This window comes from Scyliorhinus canicula, chromosome 3 (genome assembly GCF_902713615.1).
Source record: "Scyliorhinus canicula chromosome 3, sScyCan1.1, whole genome shotgun sequence".
NCBI lineage: Eukaryota > Metazoa > Chordata > Chondrichthyes > Carcharhiniformes > Scyliorhinidae > Scyliorhinus > Scyliorhinus canicula.
This window is the reverse complement of record NC_052148.1, coordinates 215,592,003-215,619,708: the sequence shown is the minus strand read 5'-3', so window position 1 is coordinate 215,619,708 and position 27,706 is coordinate 215,592,003. Positions and strand designations below refer to the sequence as shown.

Below are 27,706 nucleotides of genomic sequence, written 5' to 3'. Positions count from 1 at the left end.
CATAGTCAAATCCTGTATTAACTGTGGTCATCGGAAATTAAAATAAGGCAAATGATAGCAATTCAAATCATACTCACCTTGGTACAACACTGCTGTATGTTTAGTAAGAGCCCACAGACCATATAAAGAACTGAGCCGCTCTAACACAGGCTGCAATTTGACTGGTGTGTCAGAATTATGAATAAAATCGTGAAATCTTTGCAACACATTGTACTCAATGAATACAATTGCCAGAGATCTGCAGTAATACACCTAGAGGGGAAAAAATAATAATTTCATACAACCGTAGAAACTAACTGTTAATCTATTAATTTTTTTCAATGGCAGCAACCAGTAGCTAGAGTCTAGGCTGACGAGGACTGTGGCACACCAAGACGAAGGCAGGATTACAGGGTAAAAAATGAATTTAAAATAAAAATCAGGTAGCAGGTTGTTGCCCCCAGCAATTGAGAAAATGCAGCTTCATTACATTCTAACCTTGCAGTAAATACACAGTCTCAGAATTACTATTGATTGAAATATTGCACATATGATGACCTTATTTGACTTTTACTAGGTGTCTTGAAATTCAGGGGCGGCGTAAATCCCGCCCGCCAAGTTCTTCGGCGTCGGTTTTTGGGCGGGGATTGCGCTGGTCGGTGGCCGTTGGCACTGGTCCCCAGCGATTCACCGGGCTCCGATGGGCCGAATGGCTGCCCGTTTTCGGCCAGTCCCGCCGGCATGGATTAGACAAGGTCCATATCGGCGGCACCTGGCTTGGTGGGCGGCTTGCGAACTCCTCGGGGGGGTGGGTGGGGGAGAGAGAGAGAGAGAGAGATACGGCCCTAGGGGGGGGGGGGGGCATGGAGGCCTGGCCCGCAATCGGGGCCCACTGATCTGCGGGCAGGCCTGTACCGTGGGGGCACTCTTTCCCTCTGAGACGTCCTGGAGAAGAAACCCCCTGCGCATGTGCCGGAACACGCTGGCGCTCCTGCGCATGCACCAACTACGCCAGCCGGTGGAGGCCCTTCGGCGCCGGCTGGCGTGGCGCCAACAACTCCAGCGCCGGCCTAGCCCCAGGAAATGCGGAGCATTCCGGACCTTCTGGGCGGCCCAGCGCCGGAGTGGTTTATGCCACTCTTTGGCGCCGGTACTGCCTGCCCCGCCGATTGCGGGAGAATCCCGCCTCAGGTCTATAAATAAGTTGTCTCCCCAATCTTCTAGTTAGGGAGTTGTATATGGAATTGGGTGGCGGGGGTGACGAAAAGTTGGTGGTGGGGAGGGCGTTGAACTTAAAGTGCAAGAAAATAAATATACAGAAATATAAACATTAAAAAAAAGATTAATTAATCAAAAGGCAATGTGATCAACCTTAAAGGTGACTTAGCCATTTCAGGAACAAGGTAAAGTTTCAACAGCCAAACAAAATCCCTTGTAATTGCGCGTCAAGTAGTTACTTGGAACCTTTGGCCATAAGGGGCACCACTACAGTAACTTACCTGCATTTCCTGTTGGCCTCTTGCTGCACAGTGTTTGGCAAGAATATGGGGTGACCCTGTACACATGGGGAGATGTTGATTTGGTCCTAACATCACACCCAATCGGCTGCTGTGACGCCAAGATCATTAGAAAAGAAGCGTGAAGCTGCACAATGGGGCCTAGAGTAGCTATATTTGAAGAGTTGGGCACCTTGATTGCAGGTGTGGTATTTTTGGAACTTTTTCCAGTGTAAATTCCTTCTCTACTGTAAATTCTATGGTGATCTATGATCTAAAGTTTCCAGAAGTACTCTGAAGTGTTTTTGGAGGCGTGTTCCTGCATTTGTCAAAGAGTGTTGTCTCATCCTCACTAGGATGGCACAGGATTCGGTGACTCAGTTACACAAAGGCTGCAACACAGCAACATAGGACATAGGAGCAGGAGTAGGCCATTTGGCCCTTCGATCCTGCTCCGCCATTCAATAAGATCATGGGTTGTGGTTTCAACTCCACTTTCTTGTCTGTACCACATAGTGATTGACTCCCTTGTCTATCAAAAGTGTAACACTACCTTGAATAAATTCAATAACCCAGCTTTCACTGCTTTCTGGGGAAGAAAATTCCACAGATTAACCACCCTCAAGAAAAAAAAAAGTTTCCTTTTCACAGTCTTAAAAGGGAGACCTCTTATTTTGAAACTATGTTCCCTAGTTCTAGTCTCTCCCACAACTGAAAACATCCTCTTGGTATCAACCCAATCAAGACCTCTCATGATCTTCTCAACTCCAATGGGTATAGGTTCAATCTGTTCAACGTTTTTTCATCGGATAAGCCAGGTTTGGGGGCAGCAGTGGCGGTGCCTCTGGATCTGCAGGATGCCAAGGGGATAGAGCAGAGGCAGCGGAGAGGAAAAGCACTGTGTTATTCCCACTGTCAAATTGGAGCTGGAATCCTCTATGCTCCCTGACTGTGACAGAGGACCGTCGGCAGGCCAACTAACGCATTTCAGTGTACATTTCTGCACTGAGGTCCTAATCTGCAGCAGACACATTGCCCTTCACTGAACTGGCAGATAAACCATTTGTGAATTTTAGCCTGCTTGCATGGTGAGTCACCGTGTGCTGATGACAACTCTATGCTACCATCGAAGTTATGTGTACAGTACATGAGCTGATGGCTGTGAATGTGAGATGAAGTGACAAAGCCTCTTCGATAGTGTTTTGGTGTTGCTCTCCTTCCTAATTCTGGTGCTCCTATGACTTGGAAGGCAGCAGTTCTTGGGTGTCTGAAAGCAGGAATTCAGAAGGGAAAGATTTCTGTGAGGGAAGGTGGCTGGAGTGGCAAGCAAGTGGTACATGGTCGCAGCATCAGCAGAGGATCATCTCCTCCTTGGGGATCAGAAAATATAGGCAATCTTGTTCCCCTATTAGTTCTCCTCTGCTCCATGTTATTGTGTGTCACCAAGTCTTACAGGAGATGGGCAAAATGTCAATGGTTGTGCAGACAGCAGGGTGAAGTGCCTGCCATGGGTGAATATCTGGAGGAATATCTGGAAACACGGAGAGGTGGCTGTGAGGTGGAAGCACTGGTAGGTATGCAAGGTAAGGTAGAGTAACTGGCTGTTAGGCATAAGTTGTGAGTACGAGGGAGTGATAGACATATGGTGCATTGAACAGCATGAGGTGCTAGTGGAGCTGTGGGTAGATGTCATACGCAGTTGCATTTATTGACCTTGAGTACATGTGAGGTCATTAAGACCTCTTGTGGTACTGTTGTCAGGTCCTCTGGTCCAGATGCCTGCAAGTGTCTTCCTGGCCATGAGGTCCTACGCCATTCTGAGGGTGGTCTTTGAGTGTCCCCCCCACCCTCCGCAGGACAATGGCCCCTTGCTTGCTGCTCAGTTGCTCATCCTATGCTTTCAGCATTTAATTTGTCACTTTACATCCCTCTGTCTGCTCTAATATTCAATTTTCAAGAACTTAAACTCCAGTAACTTTTTTGCAGTTTCCCTTTAAAATACAGTCTGCTTTTAAGAGAGCAAGCTGTCTGCACTACACAATGTGCAAACAATGCTGCTGGGCCGTCCTGTCGTGTGCAGAACTTATTGGCAGCGTTGAGGAGCAGACAGCAGTGCTGGAGGCACACCATCTAGAGCTACAAGCATACAGATGAGGTGGATACAAACTTTACATGTTGCCCATCTTGATCTGAACGAGTGCAGGCAGGTCACAAATAGCCCAAAAAAACACAGCTAATTTCTAGCCCACAGGTTCTGAGACTTTGATTTTGAAAGACATTCAGTGTCTGCTGAAAGCATGCCAATTACGACATTTTAAAGAAACCAAGGAGAATTCTTTAGGTGCTGAGAGAGTATATTAGTGCTTGGGAATACAGAAAACCAAGCACAATTCCCAGTGTGTACACCTTTGTAAGGACTTCAGTATGTGATAAGAGAACATTAATTATGAAAACATAACAATAAGCAGTGCCTCCAGCACTGCTGTCTGCTTTTGCTTAACTAAACACCAGTGTTGAAGAGTAGATGGAAACAAGCACACACCAATTCATCCCACAAAACTAATATTTAAAAGGAAAACAATAGCAGATTAAAAGGAAACCCTTTCAAAATTTGATTTAAATCTAGTTAGCTGCGTGATACTCACATGGACATGTACCTTCCAGTGTTCCAGGAACCCAGTGAATTTTACAGTTGGATTAAAAGCTTATGATCTATTTGGAAATTATTCTTATCAAGAACAAATGGTCAGCTGGATGGTAAAGTGATATGAATTTCTTGCCTTTGCTGCAGGGAATGGAGATGAAAAGATAATTCTTTGGAGAATTACGAGCTGCGCCATTAAAATTAGAAAAAAAGTCAAGACTTGATGGAGGAGAAAATAACGTGATGTTTGGACCATTTCCAATACTAAAGCATATGACATTACACAGAAAAAGGAAACAGCGATACTTTTGGATGCTACGCTAGAATATGGGGATCACAATTACAAGAAGCACAAATTCAAGAATATAAGAGCTGGGAACAGGAGTAGGCAATTCAGCCCCTCAAGCCCGCACTGCCATTCAATACGATCATGGCTGATCTCCTCTTGGCCTCAACCCCACTTGGCCTCAACTCCACTTTCTTGTCTGTTCTCCATAACTCTGCAATTCTTTACCAATTAAAAATCTGTCTATCTCCTCCTTAAATGTAATCAATGTCCTGGCATCCACCGCACTCTTGGGTATTCCATAGATCCATGTCTCTTTGAGAGCAGTAGAGCACAATTTTCCGGAAGGATTTCTACTTGTGGTAGTCAGCAGGAGCTGCAACAAGCTCCCAGCGCTCGGCCTGGCGAGGCTGCCAACACTATTCACGTTAATTGGTCCACTTAACGAGGCCTCACTAGCTTCACGCTGCAAATGAAGGCTTGGCAGCCGATTTGTTGGGACTGTGTTCGCCAGCCCCCTGCTAACAAGGTCGAGCAGCACGTGTATAACCAACCCCGCTCAGTTCGCAGCCATGGCGCCAAGAGGTCCGGCCCCAAGGTTTGGGGACGTGGACCGGGGGAGGCTCCTAGATGCAGTGGAGGCCAGGAGGGATGTCGAGGGTCCCGGAGGGTGAGCCACAGGGCAGCCAGTGCCATCTGGAACGAAGTTGGAGTGGACGTAACGGACGTAACCCATAGGTCCTCCATAGGTCCTCCGACGGCGAAGGCCCACCTAGGGTGGCCCTATCCCCTGCCTCCCATGAGCACATCTTGGAGGAGAGTTTCGAGGATGGAACAGTTGTTTTTTTAAATTTAGAGTATCCAATTAATTTTTTTTTCAATTAAGGGGCAATTTAGCATGGCCAATCCACCTACCCTGCACATCTTTGGGTTGTGGGGATGAAACCCACGTAGACACGGGGAGAATGTGCAAACTCCACACAGACAGTGACCTCAGCGCCGTGAGGCAGCAGGGCTAACCCACTGCGCCACCATGCTGCCCGAGGATGGAACAGTTGATGAGTCACAGCTGTCATCCCTACCCTCCAGCAGCGCAGAGACAAGCACTTCATCGGGAAATGTTAGTGGACAGGCTTCTGGGGCACAATCTGGTGAGCACCACACAGTTGCTGATGCACATCAGGTGGAGACAGAAATCCCCAGGCGAGACAACAGTTGGAGAGCTGTTGGGTCCCACAACCCAGCTAGGTCCCAGTCAGATACTGAGCCTCTGGAACATATTTACCCGATGCTGATGGAGATGTTAGGGAGCAGCTGGGACATTCAGACGAAGATGTTAGTGACACTCCAGCAGGTCCATAGCCAATTGGCATGGTCCCAGAGGCTACAGGCGCAGGAGATGTTGCCGGCAATGAGTGGCAATGAGGCTAACACTGCTTGGGTGGCGACCGCAGTGGTGTATGACGTCAGCAGCATTGCTTTCTTCTTTATTCATTCTCAGGATGTGGGTGCACAGGCAATGCCAACATTTATTGCCCATTCCTAATTGCCCTCGAACTGAGTGGCCTTTTAAGAGTCAACCACATTGCTGTGGGTCAGGAGTCACATGCAGACAAGGCTAGATGAGGACGGCAGATCATCTTCCCTAAAGGACAATTGTCAATGGTTTCATGGTCATCATGAGCCATTGCTTTAAATTCCAGATTTGTTTTTATTGAATTCAAATTTCACCGTCTGCTCTGGTGGGATTGAGGCCGAGTCTCACAGCCACCACTTGGAACAGGGTGGCACGACTGTGCAACGACAAGTGCTCCGGGGCCCTCCGACCCCAGAGCCCCCAAAGGACGCCCACCAGGGGCATCGAAGGCCACAGGGCATGGTAAGCAGCCGGCTGCCTCCATCTCTGTTGTGCATCCTGGGGATACACCTAGACATAGTGGTAGAGCAAGGAAGGCCAAGCACATCGGGGATCACTCAGGGCACTGGAGTGTGGGCTAAGGAGTGGAGTGTGCTTTGGTGTGGGGGGAAAGGGACATCGTGGGGGGGTGGGGGGATGGAGGGTCTAACATATGATGGAATGGCGGGTCTAACATATGATGAACGGCTGAGGATCCTGGGATTGTATTCATTGGAGTTTAGAAGGTTAAGGGGAGATCTAATAGAAACTTACAAGATAATACATGGCTTAGAAAGGGTGGACGCAAAGAAACTGTTTCCGTTAGGCGAGGAGACGAGGACCCGTGGGCACAGCCTTAGAATTAGAGGGGGTAAATTCAGAACAGAAATGCGGAGACATTTCTTCAGCCAGAGAGTGGTGGGCCTGTGGAATTCATTGCCGCGGAGTGCAGTGGAGGCCGGGACGCTAAATGGCTTCAAGGCAGAGATAGATAAATTCTTGATGTCGCGAGGAATTAAGGGCTACGGGGAGAATGCTGGTAGGTGGAGTTGAAATGCCCATCAGCCATGATTGAATGGCGGAGTGGACTCGATGGGCCGAATGGCCTTGCTTCCACTCCTATGTCTTATGGTCTTAAGGTCTCTTAGGGAGGGAGGGTGGGAATGGTGGGGCAGAACCAATGATGTAGTAGGGCAGTGTTGGAAGGCATTTTGTGATACTGGACTATGATATAAATTATAGGTGGCCCTGTAACTACATTTGTGCTCCTATATTACTTTTGAATAGTTCTGATGAAACAAAAGGTACTCATTGGCTTAGATGCCTGTTTAGAAGAGGCAATTTGTAGAAATAGATAGTGTATACACAATGCTGTTAATATCAGAAAAGACAGAAAATGCTGTTAGCTATTTTGTGATATGAAAGACACAAAATGGCTGAACAAGCCACATTCCCTGTAAACTGTCTCATGAGACCCAAGTATGGGTATGTCTAGGGAGTGTCCCAACAGCCGCTGATAACAACTTTACAGAACAATACTTGCAATGTATCCTTGATAAGCTCAAGGTCTAAGGCTGTAGACAGGACACATCATTATTATGTTAGTTTTGAATGACTTCTGAATGAAGTTAGGGGTGGGTAAGACGACATCCACTTTAACCATATATGTGATAAGTGGGATGCTAGGAAAAATTGATTGACTGCATGTAATAAGTGTGACGCGAATATAGTTGATTGATTGTATGTAAATGAGAAAACAACTAATTCCGCCCCTTGAATCTGTATATTAACCTGTGTGAGTTTTAGCTCAAGTGGGATAAAGTGCTGTCGGGGCTGCAGAGTCCCCAGACCTTGTCTCCCAGAATTCTGACATAATAAACTGCTTTTTTTACTTACACTCAGGCCTTCGAGTGAATATTTTCACCCCTAACATGATGTAGACTTGTACGAGGAACATTAAAATACCCTCACCACAACCAGTAGACGCCTCTGGCTCTTTATTCCACGATGCGGGCCAACCATCAATCCCATGCCCCATCCCCATAGACATGGCCCCCTCGCCCCCACCCAACACGTCCTGCCCACGCACACCTGGCCGCGGACATGTGCCTGGGGCTGGGGCCCGTCTCTTGGGTGATCGAAGATTGGCCGCTGTGACTGTGGTGCTGCCTCCCGCTGTGTTCAAGCAGTGTCCATTTAAAAAAAAAAAAATTTTTTATTGACATTTTTTGAAAAATATATATCAACAAAACAATACAATAATAACAATAAACACCCCCGGCACCCGTAACAACGCATATAACAAACCCCCCCCCCCCCCCCCCCAGCCCCAATAAATAACAGAATAAATTAACAATAAGCAAATTAACTTAAACACTATCCCCCTAACCCCCCCCCCCCCTCCCCCGGGTTGCTGCTGCTGCTGACCTAGTACCTTATCGTTGAGCCAGAAAGTCGAGGAAAGGCTGCCACCTCCTAAAGAACCCTTGTATCGACCCCCTCAGGGCGAACTTGACCCTTTCTAACTTAATGAATCCCGCCATGTCATTAATCCAGGTTTCCACACTCGGAGGTCTCGCATCTTTCCACTGTAGCAAGATCCTCCGCCGGGCTACTAGGGACGCAAAGGCCAAGACATCGGCCTCTTTCGCCTCCTGCACTCCCGGCTCCACCCCAACCCCAAATATCGCGAGTCCCCAACCTGGCTTGACCTTGGATCCCACCACCCTCGACACCGTCCCCGCCACCCCCTCCAGAACTCCTCCATTTCCGGGCATGGCCAGAACATATGGGCATGGTTCGCTGGACTCCCCGAACACCTGACGCACCTGTCTTTGCCCCCAAAGAACCTACTCATCCTAGATCCGGACATGTGGGCCCGGTGCAGCACCTTGAACTGGATGAGACTAAGCCTCGTACATGAAGAGGAGAAGTTCACCCTCTCCAGGGCGTCCGCCCATGTCCCCTCCTCAATCTGCTCCCCCAGCTCCACCTCCCACTTAGCCTTCAGCTCCTCTACCGACGCCTCCCCCACCTCCTGCATTACCTGATAGATGTCAGACACCTTCCATCCCCGACCCACACCCCCGAAAGCACCCTATCCCTTACCCCCCGCGGGGGCAGCAAAGGGAACCCCTCCACCTGTCGCCTAGCAAACGCCTTGACCTGGAGGTACCTGAACATATTCCCCGGGGGGAGCTCAAACTTCTCCTGCAGTTCACCAAGGCTCGCGAACCTCCTGTCAATAAACAGGTCTCCGAACTTCCTAATGCCCGCCCTGTGCCACACCAGGAACCCACCATCCATGTTCCCTGGGACAAACCGGTGGTTCCCCCACAGCGGGGCCTCCACCGAGCCCCCCACTTCCCCCCAATGTCGCCTCCACTGCCCCCAAATTTTGAGGGTGGCCGCCACCACCGGGCTCGTGGTGTACCTCGTTGGATGGAGCAGCAACGGAGCCGTTACCAGTGCCTTCAGGCTCGTGCCTCCGCAGGACGCCATCTCCATCCTTTTCCATGCTGCCCCCTCCCCCTCCATTACCCACTTGCGTACCATCGAGACATTAGCCGCCCAATAGTACCCAGAGAGGTTGGGCAGCGCCAGCCCCCCTCTATCCCTGCCCCGCTCCAAAAAGACCCTCCTTACCCTTGGAGTCCCATGCGCCCAAACAAATCCCAGAATGCTGCTGTTCACCCTCCTAAAAAAGGCCCTCGGAACGAAAATGGGGAGGCACTGAAACAAAAACCTCAGGAGCACCATCATTTTAACGGACTGTACTCTACCCGCTAACGACAACGGCAGCATGTCCCACCTTTTAAATTCCACCTCCATCTGCTCCACCAACCTAGTAAAATTGAGCTTGTGCAGAGTCCCCCAGCTCCTAGCCACCTGAACCCCCAGGTACCTAAAACTCCTCACTGCCCTCTTTAGCGGGAGCCTACCAATCCCCTTCTCCTGATCTCCCGGGTGCACGACAAACAGCTCACTCTTGCCCAGGTTCAATTTAAATCCCGAGAAACTCCCGAACTCAGCAAGAATCTCCATCACCTCCGGCATTCCCCCCACCGGGTCTGCTACATACAACAGCAAATCGTCCGCATACAGCGACACTCGGTGCTCCACCCCACCTCGCACCAAACCCCTCCACCTCCTCGACTCCCTGAGAGCCATGGCAAGAGGCTCCATTGCCAGCGCAAAAAGCAAGGGGGACAGGGGGCACCCCTGCCTCGTCCCACGGTGGAGCCTGAAGTACTCGGACCTCCTCCCATTTGTCGCTACTCGCCATCGGGGCCTCGTACAGCAACCTCACCCATTTAATAAACCCCACTCCAAACCCGAACCTTTCCAACACCTCCCACAAGTACCCCCACTCAAACCTGTCAAAGGCTTTCTCCGCATCCAAAGCCACCACAATCTCCGCCTCTCCTTCTGCTGCCGGCATCATTATCACATTTAGCAGCCTTCGCACGTTAGTGTTCAGCTGCCTCCCTTTCACAAAACCCGTCTGATCTTCATGTATCACCCCCGGCACACAGTCCTCTATTCTAGTGGCCAAGATCTTCGCCAGCAACTTGCCGTCTACATTCAGCAGTGAAATCGGCCTGTATGAACCCCACGGCAAGGGGTCCTTATCACGCTTCAGGATCAGGGAGATTAGTGCCCGAGACATCGTCGTGGGCAGAACAACCCCCTCCCATGACTCGTTAAAGGTCCTGACTAACAGGGGGCCCAGCAGGTCCGCATATTTCTTATAAAATTCAACCGGGAACCAATCCGGTCCCGGCGCCTTCCCCGACTGCATGTGGCCAATCCCACTGACCAGCTCCTCCAACTCGATCGACGCCCCCAGTCCCTCCACCTGCTCCTCCTGCACCCTTGGAAATCGGAGCCTGTCCAAAAAATTCTCCATTCCCCCTCCCACCGCCGGTGGCTCCGACCGGTACAGTTCCCTATAGAAGTCTCTAAAGACCTCATTGACCTCTGCCCCCTGCCGCACTACATTCCCATCTCTATCCTTCACTCCACCAATCTCTCTAGCTGCGTCCCGCTTACGCAGCTGGTGCACCAGCATCCTGTCTCGCCTTCTCTCCATACTCATAGACCGCTCCCTGCGCCTTCCTCCACTGTGTCTCCGCCTTTCTGGTGGTCAATAAATCAAACTTGGCCTGCAAGCTACGCCGTTCCCCCAGCAATCCCTCCTCCGGGGCCTCCGCGTACCTCCTATCTACACTCAACAGCTCCTCCACCAGTCTCTCCCTCTCCCTCCTCGCCCCCCTCTCCCTATGGGCTCAGGTGGAGATCAGCTCCCCCCTAATCACTGCCTTCAGAGCCTCCCACACCATCCCCACCTGGACCTCCCCAGTATCATTGACCTCGAGGTACCTCTCGAAACATCCCCGAACCCTCCTACGCACCTCCTCATCAGCCACCAACCCCACGTCCAGACGCCAAAGCGGGCGCTGGTCCCGCGCCTCCCCCATCTCCAGATCCACCCAATGCGGAGCATGGTCCGAAATCGCGATAGCCGAATATTCGGCCTCCTCCACCCTCGGGACCAGTCCCCTGCTCAGAACAAAGAAATCGATGCGGGAATAAACCCTGTGCACATGGGAGAAAAAGGAGTACTCCCGAGCCCTCAGCCTCCCGAACCTCCAGGGATCCACTCCTCCCATCTGGTCCATAAACCCCCTCAATACCTTGGCCGCCGCTGGCCTCCTGCCTGTCCTTGAACTAGAACGATCCAGTAGGGTATCCAACACCGTATTGAAGTCCCCCCCCATGATCAAGCCCCCCACCTCCAGGCCAGGAATGTGGCCCAACATACGCCTCATGAAACCAGCATCATCCCAATTTGGGGCGTACACATTAACCAACACCACCCTCTCCCCCTGCAGCTTACCGCTCACCATCACATATCTGCCGCCACTATCAGCCACAACCTCAGACGCCTCAAACGCCACCCTCTTCCCCACCAGGATCGGCACCACCCGGTTCTTCGAGTTGCGCCCCGAGTGGAAAACCTGCCCCACCCACCCCTTCCTCAGATGGACCTGGTCCGCCACTTTCAGGTGGGTCTCCTGGAGCATGGCCACGTCCGCCTTCAGCCCCTTCAGATGCGAAAACACCCGGGCCCGCTTAACCGGCCCATTCAACCCCCTCACGTTCCACGTAATCAGCCGGATCAGGGGCACCCCGCCCCCCCTCGACTAGCCATAACCCATCGACTGCTCGCCCCTGGCCATCACCCATTCGGCCCGTTTCCCATGGCGATAGAACCTCACCCCCGACCCCCCCCCCCCCCCCCCCCCCCCGAATTCCTCCCTGGCCAATCCAGCAGCAACCCGGTATCCCCCCCCCCCCCCCCCCCCCAGGCTAGGACCCCTCCTAGCCGCGCCTCTCCCTCCACTGTACTCCCGTGAGCCAGCTGACTTCTGCTGACCCCGGCAGCTCCCACTCTAACTCCGACCCCTCCCAATATGAGGTCCACCCTCCTCCCCTGCATCAGCTCCTGGGCACCGCTTCAGCGCCGGAAACCCGGTCTAATAGCCACGCCCCTCGCCACCAGCTCCACCCTCTCGTCCCGGAGCGCGGGAAACCAGAGAAAAGCCCGCGCTTTCACACTGCCCCACCCCACCAACGCAGCTCCCAAACCGCAGTCCCAACCCAACCACCAACTCCATACAAACAAAGACACAGATCAACCAAAAACCCCAGTACCCCCCTTAGAACACGAAACCATAACCCACATCGTCCGAAAGCGAGAGAAAAAACAAAAACAAGCAGAATAACCCGCTACAGCATAAACAATGATACATGAATAGAATAGAAAAACTCCCACAGCCCCCAATCTCTAGTTCAAGTCCAGCTTTTCAGCCTGCACAAAGGCCCACACTTCCTCTGGGGACTCAAAGTAGTGATGCCGGTCCTTGTAGGTGACCCACAGGTGCGCAGGTGGCAACATGCCGAACTTCACCTGCTTTCCATGGAGCACCGCCTTCGTCCGGTTAAACCCGGCTCTCCGCTTGGCCACCTCCGCACTCCAGTCCTGGTAGATACGCACTACCGAATTCTCCCACTTACTGCTCCTCACCTTCTTGGCCCATCGGAGAACACACTCCCAGTCGCTGAACCGATGGAACCGCAACAGCACCGCCCGCGGGGGTTCATTCGCCTTAGGCCGCCTGGCCAGCACTCTATGGGCACCCTCCAGCTCCAGGGGCAGATGGAAGGATCCTGCCCCCACCAGCGAGTTCAACATCACGGCCATATAGGCTGGCAGGTCCGACCCCTCCAGCCCCTCCTCGAGGCCCAGGATCCTCAGGTTCTTCCTCCGTAACCGAAGCTCCATCTCCTCAAACCGATCTTGCCACTTTTTATGAAGTGCCTCGTGTATCTCCACCTTCCCCACGAGGGCCGAAACCTCCTCCTCGCGCTCAGAGGCCTGCTGCTGCAACTCGAGTATCGCTGCACCCTGGGTTGCCTGGGTCTCCAGCAGCTTACTCGTCGTCACCTTCAGGAATTCCAACAACTCCCCTTTCAGCTCCGTGAAATAGCGCAGAAGGGCCGCCTGCTGCTCCTCCGCCCACTGCCTCCATTCCTCAGGGGCTCCACCGGCCGCCATTTTGTCCACCTTCCCCCGCTTTTCCAGGGGAGCTGCTGCCGTTTTTCTCCTCGCCCCACTTCGAATCTGAACCATAAATCCCGGGGGGGTTTTGCTCCAGACCCCTTTATCCACCGGGAATCGTCGAATCAGCTCAGTTGGGGCCCTTAAAAGAGTCCACAAGTCCTTTTAAAGCGGGAGCTGCCGAACGTGCGGCTTAGCTCCGCATAGCCGCAACTGGAAGTCCAAGCACAGTGTCCATGCATGAAGGTGTGATTGCGATGCTGGGCAATGAGCCGCACATGTTACATGGCCTGTCTACCCATGGGGATCCACTTGGGATGTATGAAGTTGTCACTTCTCAACTGTCAATTGCCTATTAGCAATAGCCTTCAGCCGCACAGCCAGAGGCCTGCGCGGTTCGTTGGAGTTAATAATAATATTTTATTGTCACAAGTAGGCTTACATTAACACTGCAATGAAGTTACTGTGAAAAGTGCTTAGTCGCCACATTCCAGCGCCTGTTCGGGTACACTGAGGGAGAATTCAGAATGTCCAAATTACCTAACAGCACATCTTTTGGGACTTGTGGGAGGAAACCGGAGCACCCGAAGGAAACCCACGCAGACACGGGGAGAACATGCAGTCTCCGCACAGACAGTGACCCAAGCTGGGAATCGAACCTGGGACCCTGGTACTGTGAAGCCATAGTGCTAACCACTATGCTTCCGTGCTGAGGGTGGTCGGTGGGGCAGACATGCAGGGGCCATGCTTCAGAGTAACACGCCTATGCATAATTAATGAGCAAGCGAGGGCAAAACTGAGCACGATTTTCCACCACGCTGCCCTCTGGGAAAAATATTGCGGAACCTGCCAACCACCGCACTTAGTTTCAAAAACTGTTTGAAGTAGTCCCTCATCTGTAATATCAGTAGTTAAGAAAATAAACAATTGCATGTGGAATATGTAATCACAGATACCTTTATGTGATGTGGTGAGATATTGCAGTGGGGGGGGGGGGGTTCATGCCGCCCACAGTGTGTTTCTTGGCCAGTGGGGGGATTTTCTGGTCTTGCAGTTGTCAATGAGATTTTCCATTGAATCAACCCCCCCACCGCCCGGAAATCTGTGGCGGGGGTATGGGGTCGGTAAGCCCGGAAGATCCCACCAGAACAGCCGGAAAATCCCCTCCATTAGTATGGTCAATAACATTACAATTTATCTCTGATATATTCAGATCATTACATTTTATATTGCACATATTCCTCCATTTTTGTGGAAATAAACTGTCAAAATTATAGGCCTGTTAAATTCATTTATTGCATTAAATGTGCAGTAGAACAGCAAACGGAGGCCAGATGCTTTTCATTTTGCTGAGTGCGCTGTTATAAGTAGACAAGGGAAGAAATTTCACAATAGCGTCTGATTAAGCCTGCTGTATATGTAGTTAATTATTTACGAGGCATTAAAAAACTCTTTTAACTTTACTAATGTTATTGGCAACTCGCAACAACATTCATTTGTGTCACATGTGGTAATAGAGTAAGAACCACATAACTTAAGAAAAAGCGAGGCACCACAAGCACATTTATTTTGTCTGGGAAAATTAATAACTGACAAAAAAACAATGTCTCAATGAAGTTTGAGTTGCAGTTTCAGCAGAAGCTCAGCACTATGTTTAACAGTCTCCAAACCAAACTACAGAGAAATCATACTGGGAGAGTTTCTAACAGATTGACGGAAAGTGACCATCTGCCAAGAAAATTTGGATACAGGTTGACAGTCAGATTTAGGGACCTGCAGGCATATTCTTGGAATTAAATCAACCAAAACTGCGTAGTCTGTCAAAAAGTCCACAGATAAGGGGCGGGATTCTACATCGGCCCACACCGAAATTGGGAAAGGCGATCGGTCGAGAGGCCAAAATACAAAATAGTGGCCGGCACCAGGTGCCCGCCAGAATGCCATGCTCCGGTGCCTCGACATGCAGAGGCACAAATGTGGGCTACCGGTCCTACCACTGGTAGGGCTGGGTGTGAGGGGGGACGGACATTTGCCAGGCCCAAGCGGGGAAGCAGGGGTGACCAGGGAATGGGCCGTGGGGCCGGGCTGACCCCCCGCGCATTGGGATGCCCAGGCACGGACTGCCATTGCTACGGCCTACAGGGCAGCCATCTTCATGCGCACCCCATTGACTGCCCATCATGGCCTGTGGCTGTGCAGAGTGATACCGGCCATATGAATGCACCCACCACCCCATCCCCCACCATCCACCCCAACACCCCCGCACCACTCCTCTCGAGGGGGATCCTGCAGTAGTGGAGCCTGCCCCAGAGAAATAGGAGGCAGCAGGTGAGGATGAGGAGCCAGCCACCCAACAGGACGAGGAGGAGTGGGAAGGAAGCTCTGCATCAAGCCTCATATGTACCTGCAGCGTCTGTCATTCGAGGGCCTGCCGGACCGGGCATGCCATCGAAGATGCCGGCTGTGTAGGAGGACAGCAATTGTAATCTTTATTAGTGTCACAAGTAGGCTTACAATGAAGTTACTGTGAAAATCCCCTCGTTCAGGAAAAGTGCCTGTTTGGGTACACCGAGGAAGAATTCAGAATGTCTAATTCACCGAACAAGCACGTCTTTTGGGACTTGTGGGAGGAAACCGGAGCACCCGGAAGAAACCCATGCAGACACGGGGAGAACGTGCCGACTCCACACAGACAGTGAACCAAGCCAGGAATCGAACCTGGATCCCTGGTGCTGTGAAGCAACTATGCTAACCACTGTGCTACCACGCAGCCCATATCTGCGACATATCTGACAGATCATGGCGCACCAGGCACTGCGGGGGAATGGGGGAGGACATCCGCTCCCGGTGGCCATCAAGGTGACGGTCACCCTGAACATTTACATCACGGGGTCCTTCCAGGTGCCGAGTGGGGTACTGTCTGGAATCTCACAGACCTCGGTGCACAGGTGCAGTCCCGCCGTCATGGAGCTCCTATATACTCGGTTGGCACAATATATCAATTTCAATGTGAATAGAGCCTGGGTAACAGGATTCACTGATATCGCCGAGATCCCGGGTCCAGGAGTGATCGACCTGATACATTTCGCTCTACAAGCACCGGCCCATGACAGGCCCATTTTCAGAAACCAAAAGGTGTTCCAGTTGATGAACGGGCAGCCGAAATCATGCACATCAGCGCCCAAAACTTGGGCAGTGTGCACAACGCCTTCATCCTGGCACACTTGACGGTGCCTGACCTCTTTGAGGTGCACCCCGGCTGACGGGTTGACTCCTGGGTGACAGGGGTTATCCGCTGTGGTTTTAGCTGTTGATGCCTCTCCAGAGGCCACAGACACACCGGAGCTCTACTACAACCATGGGTGTGATCGAATGGTGCTTCGACATCCCTCCAGTAGAGTGCAAGGAGAGTCTCCAACATTGTGGTGGCCTGGTGTATCCTCCACAACATTGCGCAGCAGAAGGGCAACATGTTAGAGGAGGAGGATGAATGTCAGGCCTTGTCCGACGAGGAGGATGGGCAGGACATGGGGCCCGGGCAGGCACAGGAGGCTGCACAACGTGTGCGCTTGGGCAGGCGCGCATGGGACGTTCTAATTACCTCCAGGTTCACTGACTAGGGGACCTGTCTAGGGGCACGGATACCCCATCCCACCCCCACCCGGCCGACCACCCCCTCCCATGAACACCCTCCCTGCCACGTCCCCACCCCGGTGGACCACCCCCTGCAACCCCCTCCGTGGTTCCTACCTGCCTCACTACGGGCCCTGGGTTGGCACTAACAGCAAGTCGCATCCATGAGATGAACGATGGTGACAACTCACTCTGTGATGAGCTCTGGTCCTTTGCATCATTTGATAACGTCTGACTCCTGCCCAAGGTAGCACTTTCGACCGTCCACCTGGGTAATCTTTGCAAGCAAGCTGGCCGTTCCATCGCACGGTCCCACCAAACCGTGGGAACAGTGGGTGGGGAAGAATGGGAGGTGGAGAGAAATGGTGTGGAGTGGGATAGAGATGGGGCACCGGAGCAGTGAGTGCTAGCTGAACCGGGTTTCTGGCCCAAGCCCATTGTCCGCCAATCTCCCCAAAGTCCCATCTGCAGCCAGCCCAGCCCTCAACCTGTCTGACAGTGCACCAAGGCAATTACCTGCTAATTTAAATAATAATCGCGCAAGCCCACTGTTAAGTGGCTGCACCCCTGAATAGGGTCACATTACTATGAGAGGCTAGTATGATTTCAAGCTGGACTTTTCTATTTAGCCAGCCTACACCTCTTAAAGGGAAGGCCGATTTGGGCTGAACCAGATAGTGGAGGTTATTCAAAGTAACTTTGACCTGGAAAGGCCACAAGAATAGCACAACATGAAAGAGAATATGCTCCCAGATTTCACAGCACTGGAGTCCTTAGTGCAGGAGGTGAAGAGAAAGAGATATCTCATTTGGCCAGGCTTGTAGAAAAAACATCAGTGGGAACAGAAACAGTTAACATCTCAGGTCAATATTTCTTCATCAGAACTTCTGAAACTCTATCTCTACAGATATTCTCAGATCTGTAAAGTATTTTCAGGATTTTCTGTTAAGAAACATCATCGCTCCCTTTAATACGAGCAGCCATCTATTCATATGTTGACAGTGCACAAACGTCAGAGGCTAGATACAGGTGGGATCTGCACATGGTGGAACATTGGCCACAACTGTACTCTTGACAGGGCAGGGGACAGGAGTAGTACAGGGGCCAGCTCGCCGGAGGATGTGATCATACATGGGTAATGTTGCAGAGGACTCAGATAAGGACTTCAAAGGGACGGTCAACTGAAGAAGGCAGTTGAATGTTTAGTGCATTGGCAAATCTGCCAGCAAACCTGCAGTCAGGTCAATGAGCATGGAGGAGTCCAACACCAATTTGGCATCGGGCTTTACACAAAACTTGGAGCGCACCCCTTTCCATTTCACTTGCAGATTAAACAATGATGCAGCAACTTCCATTACAGCACAAACAAGAGTCATTGAAAATCTGGGTGCTGCAGTGGAAGCTCAATCTGATGTCGTGCAAGGTTAGCCTGCTGATACAAAGCCCCTGGGCTTCGTCAATAGGAGCATAGAGTACCAAAACAAGGAAGTTGTGTTAAACCTGTGTAAATCACAGGTTCAGCCTTGTCTGTAGTACTGCACCCAGTTCTGACTAGCACACTTTAGAAAGGACGTGAATGAATTAGAGAAAGGATTCATGAGATTGATTCCAGGGACAAAGAACTTCAGTTATGGAGAAAGATTACAGAAGTTGGGGCTATTCTTGAAGGAATTTGAGAAGAGATTTGATGGAGGTGTTCAAAATCATGAGGGGTCTGGACAGAGTAGGTAGGGAGAAACTGTTCCCATTGTGGAAGAACAGAGAACCAGACAGCACAGATTTACAGTAGTTGGCAAGGGAAACAATGACAACATGAGGAAAATCTTTTTCACGCAGCAGGTGGATAGGGATCTGGAATGCACGGAGTGTGGTTGAGGCAAGGTCAACTGAGGCCTTCAAAAATAAATTGGACCACTATCTGAAAAGGAGTGTAATGTGTATTATGCTATGGGCATTCACTGCAGGTGCATGCACTTTGAGAGCAATGTTATAAGAAAAAAACAAACTAGACTTATTTCTGTCGGGATCAATTTTTTGAATTCAATCTCAGGTGCTATTGTCAAGGTTAATGTTTATTGCCTAAGTCTAATTGTCAAGATGCTCCCATATTGTAACAGGTGACAAAGAAGAATCAATTAGGGCTTGGAGGGGATGGTTCACCATGGACCTACTTCCCATATCCTTCTAGATGATAGAGATCATCGGTATGTGAGGTGCTGTTGAAGAAACCTTGGTGAGTTGCTGTAGTGCATCTTGTAGGTATTACTAATTGCAGCCACAGTACTCCATAGTTTAAGAAATGAATGTTTAAGACAGGGATGGAGTACCAATCAAGCAGAACTGCTGTGTCCTGGATAGTGACAGATAACAAAATATTAATGTTTCAACCCAATTAATGTAAGAAATATTATTGTACTGGAGTATTTTGTTCACCCATAACACATTCCAGATTTTGCATTGCACAGATTTATAGATATGTTGCAAATAAGTTACTTTTGACTCCATATTCTTTATGCATTCCTTAAATCATTTTAATGTCAATTGAGTTTGTCATCTTCATCTGTACTTAATTAGCCATGTGGCTTTATTTTTGGCAAAAAAAGTACAAAAACAACTTTTCTTAAGTCTCAGGCCCATCCCGCTGGTGGAGATATTGTTGGATATCAACAGTGAAATAATCACTGACTGACAAAGATAAAATTATTACTGTTAAACTTTACAATGCAAATCAAACCGGTGATACTTGTCAAATTAGAAATCGAAATATAGGATTGGTTATTGATTACACATTTAAATGACTCACAAAAAAGATGTGAATAACAAACTTGTTTCTTTAGTGTTAGCTCAACATCTGCCGAAAGCAGAATTTCCTATGGATTTAATGTCTGTTTTCACTGTGATATTTGCTGCTACGCAACGCAACACACACTTTTTGCCATCAGTTAACATCCCCTTCAGAAAATGTTTTCCTTGTGAGATCAGAAGTAAAAGATTGAGTGAATTCAGCTGTTGCTTTGGATCTCTGAAGATAGCTTACAGAGCAACACAATGATCTTGCAATTTAAAGTTATATGTCCATCCAACTTTTGGCAATGTCAAAAGTTACAATTTATTCATTAAATAAATTGGGCATTCACGGCATTAAAAATAATCCTAATTTTGATATTGGAGTATAATTGCAGCTTTTGTACCACCAAATTTGTATTTATTCGGCATGGATTTGAGCTATGTCACTGTTTTTTCCTATTCTGCAGCTTCAGGTTTAAGGCTCTTGTTTCTTCCAGTTTCTTGAAAAATTAGTTAATGGATGAGTCAATAGCACAGGAGGACAAGAGCAGCAGATATGTTTGGTGGCATGGTGGGACAATGGTTAGCACTGCTGCCTCACAGTGCCAGGAACCCGGGTTCTATTCCAGCCTTTGCTCACTGTCTGTGTGGAGTTTGCACTTTCTCCCCATGTCTGTGTGGGTTTCCTCCGGGTGCTTCGGTTTCCTCCAACAGTCCCAAGATGTGCAGGTTAGGTGGATTGGGCATGCTAAATTGCCCCTTAGTGTCCAAAAAGGTGTGTAGGTTAGAGTAAGGGGTTAATGAGATAGGGCGGGGGAGTGAGTTTGGGTAAAGTACTCTTTCAGAGGGTCAGTGGAATCTCGATGGGCTCGAGTGGAATCATCCTATGCCATATTACCACCTGACCTGAACCCATCCCAGCTCTCATTTGTGCATCCAGTTGCTAACCCTCCTGAAATGGCTGGGAATCTATCAGAATCGACATCAATCTCCCAATGGCCAAAGAAAGTAATCCAGGGGTTTAGAACGTGATTATTCATTCTTTGCTAGTATCCAGTCTGTACATGTGTACGAGTACGTCATCATGCACCACAATATCAGTGGCAAAGGAAACAGGGAAAGGAGGGGGGGGGGGGGGGGGGGGGGGAGAGTGAGTTTGTTTCTGTCTTTGTTTGTTCTACGTCATCTTGAATGTAGGTGCTGATGTTGCATGTGCAAATGTGTGAGGCCTGCAACCTCAGTGCTTTGCTTGATGCCAGGAAGAAAAAAGATTCCAACTGAGAGGGATGTCATTCATTGAGGCAATGGGGCTAGTGCTTTGAAAAGAAGAGTCACAATGAACAGGCTTATTCCCTGTTTTCCGAATAAGATGTTGGCCCTGCACAATATTTCCAAGATGATGCATTATGTCGTGAGTGGCAGTTACTTCTCCTGGGGAATGGAATGTTCCCAGGCCAGGTGCTGTGGTAGAATGCTGGGCCCCATGCTCGCTCTCTGGTGGAGGTTCTGGTGTCAGCACTGACCGGAGAAGGAGCCAGGTTATGAGTGGCCACTCTGCTGAAACTAACCCATGTGCTCTTTATTGTATGGAGTCTGTGTTCTGCCTTATGATGCGCTGACTGATTCTGGGAAGATGCCACTGGTTTGAAAGATTGTAGCATGCTCCATTCTCAAGTGGAAGATGGCCAGTAGGATTCAGCTGGTGATCTGAAATGCGGCAGCAGGCCCTCCCAAGGTGGGTAACTGCCAGTATGGGAAGGAAGTGGTCATTAATTGAGTAATTAATTGCCTCAATTGACAGCCCAGTAGGGGCCTGCATTGCTGAGGCTCCCATTGCTGTCAATATACCTCGTCAGGAAGACATTGGGCTCCCATCTCTACACCTTCTCCTGCCATATTTCCAGCCCTCCTCCCTTCCGAGTTTTTACCAGCCCTCCTCCCTTCCCAGTTTATGTCGAAAGGGTTAGGAAAATTCAGCCCAATGCTTCAGTTCGATGACCTTGTGTGTATCTGACTCATGACTCCCCTCAGCCACTCATATGTGCAAGATAGGTCATCCATAACAAGAGTTAAGCAGCATAATGGAGCAGACCACTTGTGTCCTGAAGCAATAGTTCCACCTTTTGGCCTTTTTACTTGCCCAGTGGAGGGGAAGTCCTCCACTGCTCATTGGAGTGTGTGTTCACATTTGACTTGCTGGGGCCTCCACAACTGACTATTATGAGGGCACAGCACTCGCTCACCCTCCACTACCTCTTAAGCTTTCACAAATCTCCTCCGGAAGGCTCAGGTGACACAGATGTGTCTGTATCCTTTCAGATCGACTTTGTTCCCTCCTGTTGTGAGCCGCCTTTTGTTGCAAGAGAGAAGGAAGAATGTCAGGGATTTTGTTGCCATATGTTATTCATTTCTTGAAGTTACAAATTCAATGCGTAGATTGGACAGGACAAGTCCTTAATCCATTTCCTTGCTTGCTCCACAAAAACAATTCAAATTCAAATTGAATCAATTGATGGTGAGACAGAGCTGGTCTAACTGAGCATGTGAAGTATATTCCTGGCAGACAGTGCAGAGAGAACCACTAATAGGTTCAGGAGGCTGGAAGGCAGAATCAGCAACGTGTTGTGGAACATGAAGAGCCAGACAAATATCTGAAGGTGTCCTGGTCATCCACTGTGCCCTGTTCTACCTCCAGCCCTTTGGACTCTGTCCTGCCATTAGATACAGGCAGACATGGGAGTGGAGATTGAGGCTGATGGTGCACAACTCTTCCTCACCTAAATCAAATTCACACGTAAGTCATCTTCATACACCCATTGAACCTCAAGTCCTGTTGAGATTGGTGGGTGACAAAGCAGCAGGTGTGATTCACCAGGAGCTGTAGCTGCAAACCTGCACACAGGTGGCACAGTCCACAGGGTCGTCCTTCACTGAACCTAAGTAGGGGTGAAATCTGGCAGCCACCTGAGTCACTGAGCAGCCCTTTTCTTGACCGCACTGCTCATCTCTGCAATCTGATGAAGGGGCTAGAAAAGTGTCCCAAAAATTGCTATCTTTACCAAAACCTGGCCAGTTTACTATAGCTGGCATGTTTCTCACTTTAACAGTAGCAATATGAAAAAGAGAAAGAAAGCAAATATGACACATCCGCTTTTGGTGCATGGAATGTGTGCATTCTCATGGACAACTGATAGACCAGAATGGAGAACTCCTCTAGTGGGCAGAGTATTAGTCCAATACAAAGTTGATAATGCCGCAATCAGCGAAACGCACCACGCAGAGGAAGGTCAACTCAGGAAAATAGGGCCAGGATATGCTTTCTGCAGTGGTCATGCCAAAGGGGACTGCCGCAAATCTGGCACAGTCAAAAATGAACTGGTGAACAAGCTGACCATCCTCCCAAAGGGTCTAAATAACCACCACATGTCACTTAAGATCCTACTGGCAGGCACAAAGCAAGCTACCATCAGCGCATATGTTCCCAGTGACCAATCCTGAAGTCATCAAGGAAAAATCCTATGAAAACCTCCACTTCCTGACTACAGCGACACTAATGTCAGACAAGCTGAACATACTCGGTGACTTTAACGGCAGAGTCGGCACAGATCACCAAACTTGGGGAGGCGTTATCGGCAAAAATGTAGTTGGGAAAGGCAACAGCAATGGTTTTCTATTCCTGAAATTCTGTGCTGAACATGAGCTTCTTCTCACCAACACAGTTTTCCATCTCCCAAACTGAAATAAGATGTCCTGGAAGCACCCTCTCTCTGGGCACTAGTATCTCATCGACTATGTAATTGTCAGGAAGAATGGCAGACAGGATGTAAGGGTGACTAAGGCCATGTATGGCACTAACTGCTGGACTGACCACAGACGTGCCATCTCTAAAATGTTCAGCCAAAGCGACGCACTCTCGGGCAGAAGATTCCCAAGCGCCTGAACATCTCAAGACTGAAGACTGACTATATCCAACAGCAGCTCACTAATGATTCTGAGAAGAGGTTAAATGATCTTCAGACCCCCTCAGACAACATCCGAGGACATCTGGGCTTCTCTTCGGAATACTGTGTATGCCACAGCTTACGAGACACTCGATCTCACTAGGTGCAAACACTGGGATTGGTTTGATGAAAATGACGCTGAGATCAAGCATCTTCTTGAAGAAAAATATAAATTACATAGAGCGTATCTAAATGATAAGTCCACAGACAAAAAAAAAACTGCATATAACAACATCTGCAACACCGTCCAACGCAGACTTTGTGAGATGCAGGACAAGTGGCTGAGTCAAAAGGCAGGCGAAATACAAACCTATGCTGACAAAAATGACATGAAGCGCTTCTATGAATCTGTCAGGATGGTCTTTGGTCATCAGTGAGCTAGCTCTTCTCGGTTATTCAGTGCTGGTGTAACCATGCTATTCACAGAGAATCCTGGAAAGATGGGCCAAGCATTTCAATAACATCCTCAACTGACCATCCCACATCAATGATGAAGCTATAAATAAGCTGTCCCAGGTGCTCTCGGCGCTCCACCCGCATTGCTGGAAACAGAGAAAGCTTTACACCAATTATCAAGAGGCAAAGCCCCTGGAGCTGATCGAATTTCAAATGAGATCTATAAATACAGTGGATCACAGTTGTTCAGAAAGCTCATCCAGATCACATGTGAGCAAGGCGTCTTTCTACAGGATTTTAAAAAACCCTTCATTGTTCACATCTACAAATACAAGAGCAACCGCTAGCCCTGTGACAATTACAGAGGAATATCTCTCCTGACTGTTGCTGGGTCAGAATTGGGGCAAGGGTGGACTTCCCATCCGAGGCCCTGCCCACCTTGGCGTTAAATTGCGTCCAGGTCAGAGCAGACGGGATTCCAGAAGGAATCCCAACCATTCCATTTTACACTCCAAACCCATTGGGGGCTGGGGTAGGAGCTTAAAACTCTGGCCTGTAAATCACACATCATGGACTCCTTCAAGAAGTGTGTTTTATTTACTATTTATGCTAGCCTCAGCTAGCCAAAAGGAAAAACTCTCTAAGGAGCTCCAGTGTGTATAACTTCCAGTGTGTTGTTAAGTGCTCCTAAAGTAATGTAATTATGTTAACACGTTCTAAATATATCTGGTTATTCTCTCTTCAACAAGGCTGTGCAATAACATCTGTTTACTCCCCGATGAGAAAATGTGGGTACCATTTCTGGACTTCCTCTTCCCAGTGCAGTCATAACACAAGCCTATTCATACCAGATTTCCTCTCTCATCTCCAAAACATAGCTTTGATCAAATAATTACTAAACTGTTAAATTATTGGGTAATAAAGTGACTGCATAGATATAGCCACTTCCATGATTTCTCACCACAAACCATTTACCTGACTGTTGTTTCTGCATTCAAAATCTGATTTTCCTGATTTTTTCTCATCATCCAGCTTCATGAAGCTCTCACGCAACAGGTAGCAAACAAGCCATTTGTACGCAGCCAAAGCAACTGAAAAACAAGTGAAAATAAATTCTTAAACAATATTTTCCATTAGAGACAGAGCTTTCAGCATCATGACACTTCAGTTTTCTTCCTAAACTTCCTCCCTTTGGTTGACACTCCTAGCTTTCTGTCTATTCCTGCTTCGTATCTAATCCCCCGCTTTGTGAAAGCAATTAGACATCTTGTGGGCTAAATTCAAAAGCCCCAAAAATAGCCACAAGCATCATGATGCATGATTAACCTGTGCCCATTCAATGTAATGCAGGCAATGTGACAACTTTATGCTGCCTGCTGTTTTAATTGATTTAAATGTTCACCTGGTACTAAACCACATTATTGATTGGTTGATGCTTCAAAATGGGGACCAATAACCTATGTAGCTAACACCACTTAAAGCTAGCTTGAACGTTTGAAGATAACATGTACCCTGTGAATTTGGGGGGGGAGTAAATTGTGAATGGAGCAGGTGCTGGCAGTAATGCAGGAAATCAATCTGATCTGGAAAACATTGAAACAGGGAGTGCAAGGAAGCCAAGGATTTCAGACACAGCATTGGAGGTCTAGGTGGAGGAGATAGAAAGAAGGTAGGAGAGCAGACAGTTATGTGGAGGTCAATGCCAGAAACTCTGAGGATCTTAAATCAGTGCTGCAAGAAGTTCAATGACCTCACTCGAATGGTCAAGGTCAGTGAATGCATCTTGAAATGCTATACTCTATCAAATGGACCACAACAAGTCACCACACCCCCATCATTCACCTACCAACAATGTCTATCAATCAGGAAACATGCTAAGTCTGGATGCAAAACCATGAGTCACCATTGCATTTATCTCCCTCTTGCAGTTCAAACTAGCACATAACTGGAAGCAGCAGGAGATAACGGAGAAGAGAACAGGCGTGCATACATTTCCTAACCACCATGGAGGGATGGTGATAACCTTTATTGAGATGTCCAGTGCTGAAGCTGTGGCTAGTAGAAGGGCTGAAACAATTGAAGGTGACAGTATCCTTATCCCTAATCCTGCTTTTCATATCAAACCTTCCCCTCATCCCACACTGTCTTCTGGAGCAGGAGTCTCCGTTGCCCGATGCTGAAATATTGTTCGCCGATCGGGCGGAGAATGGGCTCCGATGCCGAAATCGGGGCTGGTGCCGGTTTGACGCCGGTTAGCCATGCTTCGCCCCTCCAAACTGGGGTCATCATGACGCGAGCCGTTGCAACGCCGTTGGCGTATCATTAGCTAGCCCACGCATGATGCTCTGCCCCGATGGGCCGAGTTCCCGATGGTGTGGGACATGTGTGGTCTCAGCCTTGCAGGAACCCGGTGTGGCGGCTGCGACTGTGTTCAGCTGGGATCCGTGCCGCTGGCTGAGGGGGCTTCAGTGAGGGCTGGGTGGACTGGTGGGGGGGGGTGACCAGTAGGGTCGGGGATGGCGGGTTGGTTCGCGCACGGCAGGGGCCATGTTTTATGGCGCGACCGCTGCAGATCATCAGCCATGTGCATGCGTGGCCCGGGACCTTCCGTTTTCGGCATGGGAAGCAGGAATTTCACCCAGCACCAGTGCTAGCCCTTCACCGGTCCAAGAATCAGTGAGGGTTTCACGCCAATTTTGTGGTCATAAAAGAGCACACATGCTCCGCAGGTACTGGCATTTAGCCACTTAAATGGAGAATCCAGCCCATGATTTACAAGGAGAAGACAGTGTAATCATGTATCTCTTTCTCCCACCCCACCTCATACACAACCTTACCCTTATGCCTTCCTCACAGATACACATGAAGAGCACCCTCTCTTGATAGTTAGGAAACAGCAAGAAGACGGTGATGATGAAGACATACCACATTTTAGACTCGCAGCCACCAACTCAGATACTGACATTAAGTGTAATTTAGAAGATAGCATAAAGGCAACATCTGGACAAGATAATAATAATAATCGCTTATTGTCACAAGTAGGCTTCAATGAAGTTACTGTGAACCCTAGTCGCCACATTCCGGCACCTGTTCGGGGAGGCTGATACGGGAAATGAACCCGCACTGCTGACCTTGTTCTGCATTACAAGCCATCTGTTTAGCCCACTGTGCTAAACCAGCCTCTGGGTTAGGGGCATGAAGACACTGGACATGAATGAACTGCAGCCAGGGCAAGGATAGAGCAGTTGCCTTCTCAACAGAGATTGAAGTCACAAACAAGCTCTGGAGCAGAGGACCCAAGGGAACACGTTTGGTGCATTGACAAGTCTGCAGTCAACATCAAGATATTGTAGGAATTCAGCATCAATTTGGGACAGGGCTTTTCACAGAGCTTGGAATCCATCCTTCCCAGCACTGAGGCCAACTTAATTAACACACTGTAAACCAAACAACAGTGTAGAGTC

At 49.3% G+C, this 27,706-nt stretch overlaps 1 protein-coding gene across 3 annotated transcripts in view; it reads right to left on the bottom strand.

Moving 5' to 3' along the window:
- Window positions 1–27,706, bottom strand: part of acox3 (acyl-CoA oxidase 3, pristanoyl) — a 213,150-nt gene that overhangs the window by 10,653 nt on the left and 174,791 nt on the right. For all 3 annotated transcript variants that reach the window (XM_038792145.1, XM_038792147.1, XM_038792146.1), the window contains 2 exons: window positions 25,218–25,333; window positions 78–252 (listed from right to left, as the gene is read on the bottom strand). In XM_038792145.1, coding sequence (XP_038648073.1) covers window positions 78–252; window positions 25,218–25,333 — 291 coding nt within the window. The remainder of the gene's footprint in view (window positions 1–77; window positions 253–25,217; window positions 25,334–27,706) is intronic.